Below are 9,105 nucleotides of genomic sequence, written 5' to 3'. Positions count from 1 at the left end.
ATATAATATAATATAATATAACACACGATGTTTGTGGTTTGCTATTGGTTGATCTCATGTGAGTGACAGGTTGCCCCGCCCTTGCTCCAGTCATCAAAGAGAAGACATGTCTCTGCAAGAGGGAGGGGAAGTTATCGTTATATAATTGTATTTTTAAAAAATCATGTCTTTAATCAAGATTACGAGGGCACATGATTAAAAAAACAAAAACAATAAACAAAAAAACAATGTGCACGAATAAATCAATTATAACTGAAAAAAAAAAAAATTTGTCCATTTTGATTTCATAGTGACTTTGATATATATAAATACACCATATAAAAATACACACACCTGTGTGTGTGTGTGTGTGTGTGTGTGTGTGTGTGTGTGTGTGTGTGTGTGTGTGTGTGTGTGTGTGTGTGTGTGTGTGTGTGTGTGTGTGTGTGTGTGTGTGTGTGTGTGTGTGTGTGTGTGTGTGTGTGTGTGTGTGTGTGTGTGTGTGTTCTACATAATTATGTGGACTTGTGTTTATAGTTTGTCCTCCTTATAGCTCAGTCATTCTCTCAGTCTCTAGTGACTCAACACAAATACATCCACTCTCTGAGAAAGCATATGTGTTTGATATCAATGTTTGGGCTTCTGGCTTCTTGATTCTTTCATGCCCAAAATTCTGGGTGGTGTTTAATAACTTCTCTCTGTCAATCTGTTTCACCAAGTTTTACTGAACGGCAACTGAAAACATGCTTTTTGTTTGCATGAAATCTTTCATTATGCTGAGTGTGTGTCATGCGTGCCGTGTACTAAAATCACTTCTATTCTCACAACACATTTTTCAAAAAAAATCTTTAAGAAATCTTTAAAATAAAGCAAATTATCTTAAATATTTACAATTAAAGTTTGATGAAAAAAGTTCTCTGTCCACAGGTGAAAAATATCACTTTACAAAAAACCCCACACCTGATCTTTGGACCATTCTTACCTCAAAAGAGAAAAAGACAAATGTAGCTCAAATAACATAAAAGAAGTGATGAACTGCCATTCTGCTTTCCTGTGGGACTTGTGGGAAACCACCATGTGGAAGTGAAAAAAAAAGGAGATTTTAAGTGTAAACACATCCTCATGTTCTTAAGATCATGCCGGCTTAAGCCAAACATTAGACAGACCTGCTTGAATCTTCCAAAGCTAAAAATATGTTTAAACTATGTTGTCTTTATATAAGAATGGCAGTTTATTCATATTATTATGAGCCCTGATCATTTATTTAATTATAAACAGCCAGTTGAAAAATACAGCAAAAAAAGTTATTATTTTTCCAGATTTCCCCTGTGACATTATTTTTATTTGGAATAGTGAGTGTGCCATTGACATCATAAAAGTATGGTTAATATGAAAAACACTTTATATAACAAGTGGGCAGTTTTGCGTGGCTAATGGTTTTGTATATTGACTTAGCCAAAACATTAATTAGGGCAGATGCAGAGAAGTTTCTTTTAAAAGTCCATTACAACTGAAATGCTCAGCAAATCTTCTTTGAGTTGTCTGGGTTTATGGAAACACATGGAATATTTTGTTCCACTTGCTACATTTTAGAAGTGGCATGCATATTTCATATCTGGAAGGCTTTCGGAATTAAGCGGCCATTCATTGTTCCTGTCAGAGAAGTATGTTTTCAACAATACTTAGAGCGACTGTAACCAGGCACATATGTGTATTTTCTCCGTAGAGGTCCGATTACAAGCACATGTTGTTTTTGCTGAGTACCTTACAGTGTGCGTTCTCTGTGGTGTTTTTTTCTGGGTGAAAGTTCTGTTTTCTTTTGTCTGGCAGGCACAGTAATGTCTGTTTCCATGCCTGACATCATTTTCAAAGTGAAGATTCTTGGAAACATTATTCCTTGTATAGTCCCTAAACGCTCCATAGCAACAGTGCCACCCAGAGACATCCAATCACCCTGAGTATATGTGGTTTAAGAGAAAGGCTAGAGTTTCAGAAAAAATGATTCTGTGGTTGTTTACAAACAGTCTAATAGATCAATAATATTGCAATGAAATAAGTGAAATAAATTAATAATATATTCAGGTTTTTTATTTTATTTATTTGTTTGTTTGTTTGTTTATGTATTTATTTATTTATTATTACTTTGTTTTGTTTTGTTTTTGGAAAAGTCAAAATTATTATATATTTTTATTTTTGTATTATTATTATTATTATTTTTATTTGTATTTTTATTTGTATTTTTATTAATATTATTATTATTTGGGAAAAGTCCCAAAAATGTATTTTTAATTTCTTCAAAGCACATAAAAGCTTTTTTTTGGGACCCCCCCCAAAAAAAAAAAAAAAAAAAATGTATATAAAAAAAAAAAAATAAAAAAAAATTCTTTTAAAAAAAAAAGACTTTTCCAAAAACCTGAATATATTATTAATGTATTTCACTTATTTTATTGCAATATTATTGATCTATTAGATTGGTTGTAAACAACCACAGAATCATATTTTCTTATCATGTTTCATTGTGTTTATTTATTTATTGAAAAGTCCTAAATGTTTTTTTTTTTTTATTTCTTCAAAGCTCATTAAACTTATCATAGTGCTATTCTGCTGGTTTTGCTTCAGTAACTGTAGATTTTAAATGCACATGATAAGAGGCAATCCAACACAGTACCAATTACACAGTGATTGTTTATTATACAAAATATCCCTAACATAACTCATGAAAGTTTACTGTTATTATCAGTACATTACAGTAGGCCTACTACTATTTTGCTTACTAATTTTTGTGTCGGATACCCCGAATGGCCACTGAGTCAGACTCCAGTGCTGTAGGAGGCGCTGTCACTCTTTCAGGAAACTCTCCCACTGCAGCAAGAAGAAGTATACACGGCAAGTCATGTAGCAGCGCATTTGAAAGAATGAGGTAGTTTCTAAATATTATTTTCATATTCTGCTCTTACTATGTCATTATATTAAATATATTTTACTGTCAGTACTGAATTGTATTTCTAAAAAGTACATTGCGGCTAAAGTTTGATGTTTTTTGCTAGGACATTACCTGCCAAATGTTGAAAGACTCACATAACATTACCAGATGCAGCTTGTAAACAAACACAGAAGACAAGTCGAATTGAATTAAGAGCTCTTAAAGGTAATAAAAGGCGTTTTACATTCCTTTTCAGTGTTACAATATCAATGTTACCTGCTCCGAATATGCCATATCAACAACATATCAGCTCGTATAGTTTACCTGAATGCAGCTTTTGTATGTATGACAATATGATTGTAATTCCTCTAATGTGTTTCAAAGTTTGCTGTGTTTAAGTCTCTTACAGTTACAGTAAGTTGGAACTTGTGGAAATTGTGTAACAATGAATCGACCAAAGCCAACAAGCATTAGGCGTCCTAGTAACACCAAACCATCAGGTAAGAGTGTTTAGCTGTGATTATGACAAATACATTTTATGTCAATTTTCGGACATTTTATGACAATTTTCGGACATGTCTTTATCATCCTGTGACAGGTCACCCACCTCCAGGGGACTTCATTGCTCTTGGAGCAAAGAGTCAAGGCAGTGAGCCCAAAGCAAACCCAGTTCTCTTGAAGCCTCCGTCCACCGTTTTGCCCCCAGACCGCAAGAGAGAGGCATCTTCATCCCTGCCCTCTTCCTCCAGCCTGTCCAAGCGGCCCAAGCTCTCTAGTACTCCACCCAGTGCCCTCTCACGCCTCGCTGAGGTGGCTGCTGTTGACAAAAGATCAATATCCCCTTCAATCAAAGAGCCATCTGTAGTTCCTATTGAAGGTGAGATTCAGAAAAACTTTGAACTAATTTTAGGGTTTCACATGCTCAGTATTTTCTAGTTGATACCATTGGCAGTCAAATCCATTAATTATTGACACCAAAGCCAAAAAGAAAAAGAATGATCAAACTTTTTTAATTAAAGGAGTCCTTTTATGCTTTTCCCTTTTTTTTTTTACTTTAGTTAGTGTGTAATGTTGCTGTTTGAGCATAAAGATCTGCAAGGTTACAAAGCTCAAAGTCCATTTCAAAGGGAGATATTTTATTTAATTGAATCCACTTTTTAAGAACTACAACGAACGGCTCGTTTGGACTACAACGCGAGTTTTTCAGGCTTTATGAAGTCATAATGTTACTCATTTAAATAATCTCTGCCCACGGAATATGCAGAAAAGTGGAGGCCTGGATGAGCTGCGGCTGCTATATCAAAGACACGCTGTTTTTTCCACAACTCATTTGTTTGTTCTTCCTAAGGCTGACGAACTTAGAGTGGTTCATTTATTTTAAACGCTGTTCCTGAACATTAGAACCCCAACGTTTATCTGTGTGCTGCACATTTTACAAAGTAGTTTCCAGAACCAAAATGCAGGCTACACATAAAAGCTTCTCCTGAAATGGTGCAGTTCGGGACAGACTGGGAAGAGAGGAGCTGTAATAATGTAAAATGTTTGAAAAATAATGTGTTTTTTGAACAATCAATCAAGCATGAAAGCATATTCGAGTACAGCCCAAAAACAAAATCAAGACTTTGTAAAAGGGCATAATAGGACCCCTTTAAAAAAACTAAAGTGTAATTATTAACACAAACTTTAAAGCGAAAATTAAAACAAACAAGTAAACTAAAATAAAGAACATTTATTTATTTTATTTCATAAAAGAACAATCAAATATTTCAAATATTATTATACAATAGAACAAGTGCTTATGTAACAGGAGGCACAAGTATTCCCTTTTGAAATAGAATTGCGCTTAATTATATTTGAAGTTGACATGAATTGAAAATTCACCATAGTTTCTGAATGCATCTTTTAGATCTTATTATGAACAGTTAATCTGTGCATATGTTACATTAAAATTATAATTTTTTGACCTTGTAATTTTAATTCAATGTTAATTCTCCTATCATTTAGTCCACTTTGTGTTGATTAACAAACTAAAGCACATGTAAAGTATGTGATTATAATTTTAACTATAGTGTGTTATTTGATATTACATTTAAAATTCATCATTACAAATGTGTAATTAGATATTTAAAAACCTGCAAGTTTAAATAGAAAAAATATTGAAGTAGGTTTTAGTTGACCATAAATGCGTATACTTTTGACATTATTGCACTTAAATCATATTTCAAAGAAAATAGAAGTAATAATGAAACTACATATGAAGAGTTCAGATGCAAAAGCCTCTAAGTGCCATCTGAAATTTTCTTCTAGAATGATCATTTTTATGAAGCTCGTATATTTAAGTTCAGTAATTTCACTTAAATGGCAATGAAAATGACCTATTAATTGCTATTTAAGTGACATTACTGAACTTAAATAAACAAGCTTGATAAAAATGATCATTCTAGAAGAAAATTTCAGATGGCACTTAGAGGCTTTTGCATCTGAACTCTTCATATAATGCACTTCAGTCCTACTTAAGTGGCTCAAAAACACTCTTAAATTTCAACTAACTGCATTATAAATGAGACTGCCATTTTTACCTGTTTGACGTGCTTTTGACCATTTTACAGTAAATATCGTAGTATTTATGCGTTACTTTAGACATCCGTATTCCAAATCCAGTGTTCATATTTCCATAGACCTTGTTTTTACACGCAACGTGAATTCACACAACATGTGATTGCTTGTTTTTCAGTGTCGCCTGCCGTTCTTCTGGATGAGATCGAGGCAGCGGAGGCAGAGGGTAACGATGACCGCATTGAGGGTGTGCTCTGCGGGGCTGTCAAACAGCTGAAGATGAACAGAGCCAAGCCTGACATGACGCTGTACCTCAGCCTCATGTTTCTGGCCAAAATCAAGCCCAATGTCTTTGCCACAGAGGGTGTGATAGAGGTAGATCTCATCTCCTGTGCTATAGTACTGGAGTTTACAGTTCCTGCTGGTGACGTAGCTAATTGTGTTGAACGCCTTTGATCAGGCTCTCTGCAGTTTGCTCCGCCGTGATGCCTCAATTAACTTTAAGGCCAAGGGGAACAACCTGGTGTCCGTGCTGGCCTGTAACCTGTTGATGGCCGCCTATGAGGAGGATGAAAACTGGCCTGAGATATTTGTCAAAGTAAGCAGTTAATCTGGCCACAGCTTTCCTGTCTCACAGTAATCATAGTACTGATACGCTGTCATTGTGGTGTTCCCCAGGTCTACATTGAGGACTCTCTCGGTGAGAGGATCTGGGTGGACAGCTCGCACTGTAAAACATTTGTGGATAACATCCAAACTGCCTTCACAACAAAGATGCCTCCTAAGAGTATGCTGCTCCAGACGGAAACAGGACGGTCAGGAGGCGACCTCAGTGCAGGTTGGTGGTCCAAGACTATATTCAGTCATGTGTAGGTTAGTAACAAATAGTGTAATTGACTCAAAATACTGTTTTAGGGAACAGCCCTCATCCTTCCACTCCAGATGAAGATGAAGGTCAGACTGAGCTTCTTATCGCTGAAGAGAAACTCAGTCCAGAGGATGATGGACAGGTCATGCCCAGGTATGGAACTACAGATACTCAAGACAATGTAGTAGTCTTTCATTATAAAGAACTGCATTACATTGAATAATTATGTTGAGAACTTGAAGTAATGTTTACTAAATTGAGAATGCTACATTGCATTGTTTTGACTTCAAAAGTTTGGGATTGGTAAGAATAAATTTATTCAGCAATGATTCATTAAATTGATAAATTAACAGGAAATACTTTTACATTGATAAACGCTGTTCTTTTAAACTTTCTATTCATCAAAGAGTCCTGAAAAAATATATACATTTCCACAGAAACGTTTTCATCATTGATAATAATTAGAAATGTTTCTTGAGCATCAAATCGTCATATTATAATTATTTCTGAAGGATCATGTGACACATTAAGACTGTAGAAAATTCAGCTTTGCATCACAGGAATAAATTACATTTTAAAATACGTATAAAAAAGTTATTTGAAATTTAAATAATATTTCACAACATTACTGTTTTACTGTATTTTTCTTAAAATAAATGCAGGATTGGATAAGATTTAATTTTCCAAAACTTTTAAACAGAGTGTATATGTAACTAATATGTTGTATAAATATTTTGGGGATATTTAATTTAATTTTATCAATCAATAAATTCCTCTTGAAACAAACTTTGTTGTATTATTTTAATTTAATACTGTGAAGCTGCTTTGATACAATCTTGTTTTTTTGATACAATATTGTGAAAAGCGCTATACAAATAAACTTGACTTGACTTGGTTAAATATTTAGCAGAAGATATATAATTTTACATATATATGAGTGTCTTTAAGTAGCCTATTAATTTTTTCTGTGATAATGGAAATTGGTTTTATGAATTTTCACTGGTACTGAAATTTTGGAATTATGGCCGCAATATGCACAGGTATTTACATGTTGTAAAAGAATACAAATCTGTAACTTGGAACATGGGATGTGTGTAACCATTATCTGCTTTGCCTCCAGGTACGAAGAGCTGGCTGAAAGTGTGGAGGAGTATGTGTTGGATGTTTTGAGGGACCAGCTGAACCGTCGCCAGCCCATGGACAATGTGTCCAGGAACCTTTTGCGTCTTCTCACGGCCACCTGTGGTTATAAAGAGGTCCGACTGATGGCCGTGCAGAGACTCGAGATGTGGTTACAGAATCCCAAGGTACAACAAGGTGGACAAAAGAGAGGAAGTGTCTTTGTCTGAGAGTGTGAAACCACATATCTAAAGGTTTGTTCTTGTTTGATGCTTTTCCAGCTGACTCGGCCAGCACAGGATCTTCTCATGTCTCTGTGCATGAACTGTAATACACACGGCTCAGACGACATGGAGGTCATCTCGAACCTTATCAAGATCCGCCTCAAACCTAAAGTTCTCCTCAACCACTACATGCTGTGTGTCAGGTCTGCATTACACCTTCAAACCTGAACTCTTGGGTTATTCTCCACAAAATGATAAGTTAGTAATTAAAATTCTAGGGGTGTAACGGTACACACTAATGATGGTTCGGTACGTATGTACTTGGATCATGCACTTCTCCAATAGCAGCTCACTCTGTGTCTTCTGTTATTTTTTCAGCTGTGTTCGCAACATCAAAGTATATTGATACAAATGATATTGTCCCATCCTAGGGGGGAATCTCTTGAGTTTGAAATTACTTTCCGCACGCAGAGAAGTTCCTCACATGCAGTGGTTAAAACAACACTGTATTCGTTCGGTACACATGCGTTCTGCACCAAAAATATTCAGTATGAGTGCATGTACCGTTACACCCCAAGTAAAGTCTAAATGCTTTTTTGATTTTATGTACCTTTTTGTATTTTTCATGTTCTGCAGGGAACTTCTAAATGCTCACAGAGATAATCTGGGCACCATGGTGAAGTTTGTGATCTTTAACGAGTTGTCAAATGCCAGAAATCCCAACAATATGCAAGTCCTCCATACTGTTCTGCAACATAGTCCAGAGCAGGCACCCAAGGTGACTTTTCAAGCAACATTGTTGGCTTCATACACAATAACTGTATTCAGTGTTGCTTTTTAAGGCGATTGTAACTGTTAGTATTGCTCATACTTGTATTCAAGATCCCTAACTCTCAGTATCAAACTTTGACGTGTTCCAGTCGTGGCATTAACATGAAGTATGGACCCGAGAAGTTTAATAACATTTATTTTGAGCCCTGTTGTTTTGTCTTGTCCCTAGTTTCTGGCAATGGTGTTCCAGGACTTGCTGACCAATAAGGATGACTATCTGCGGGCATCAAGGGCTTTGCTTAGGGAAATCATTAAACAGACCAAACATGAGATCAACTTCCAGTCCTTCTGTTTAGGCCTCATGCAAGAGAGGAAAGAGGCCACTTATGTGGACATGGAGTTTAAAGTGAGGACTATATAGATGTATTTATTATGTGTAGTTTCTTAAAAGAAAATATGTTTTGATGTATTGCCTGTGCATAATTAGTTTTTTATCCATCTCAGGAGCGTTTTGTCATCCAAGTGACGGATCTCTTGACGGTGTCCATGATGTTGGGGATCACGGCTCAGGTCAAAGAGGCCGGCATTGCGTGGGACAAAGGAGAGAAGAAGAGTAAGATGTTTTATACTCTCAGTGCCTTATATCCAAGGGCCTGTTTACACCT

The 9,105-nt window shown here is 35.7% G+C and overlaps 1 protein-coding gene across 7 annotated transcripts in view; it reads left to right on the top strand.

Annotated features, from left to right (window-relative positions):
* Positions 1 to 2,791: 2,791 nt before the first annotated feature.
* The window catches only part of ints1 (integrator complex subunit 1), a 31,070-nt gene continuing 24,756 nt past the window's right edge, over positions 2,792 to 9,105 (top strand). For 6 of the 7 annotated variants that reach the window (XM_082188931.1, XM_082188930.1, XM_082188932.1 and 3 more), the window contains exons 1-13: positions 2,792 to 2,899; positions 3,027 to 3,127; positions 3,302 to 3,402; positions 3,501 to 3,779; positions 5,637 to 5,833; positions 5,919 to 6,056; positions 6,137 to 6,296; positions 6,374 to 6,479; positions 7,447 to 7,633; positions 7,727 to 7,872; positions 8,306 to 8,447; positions 8,670 to 8,846; positions 8,945 to 9,053. In XM_082188931.1, coding sequence (XP_082045057.1) covers positions 3,348 to 3,402; positions 3,501 to 3,779; positions 5,637 to 5,833; positions 5,919 to 6,056; positions 6,137 to 6,296; positions 6,374 to 6,479; positions 7,447 to 7,633; positions 7,727 to 7,872; positions 8,306 to 8,447; positions 8,670 to 8,846; positions 8,945 to 9,053 — 1,696 coding nt within the window. In that variant the 5' untranslated portion in view covers positions 2,792 to 2,899; positions 3,027 to 3,127; positions 3,302 to 3,347. Of the gene's footprint in view, positions 2,900 to 3,026; positions 3,128 to 3,286; positions 3,403 to 3,500; positions 3,780 to 5,636; positions 5,834 to 5,918; positions 6,057 to 6,136; positions 6,297 to 6,373; positions 6,480 to 7,446; positions 7,634 to 7,726; positions 7,873 to 8,305; positions 8,448 to 8,669; positions 8,847 to 8,944; positions 9,054 to 9,105 lie in introns of all 7 variants that reach the window. The other variant, XM_082188927.1, reaches the window with a different exon arrangement.

This window comes from Leuciscus leuciscus (assembly GCF_965113295.1).
Source record: "Leuciscus leuciscus genome assembly, chromosome: 1".
Classification (NCBI taxonomy): Eukaryota; Metazoa; Chordata; class Actinopteri; order Cypriniformes; family Leuciscidae; genus Leuciscus; species Leuciscus leuciscus.
Note: the sequence above shows the minus strand (reverse complement) of the source record. Positions and strands in the feature narration are given on the sequence as shown.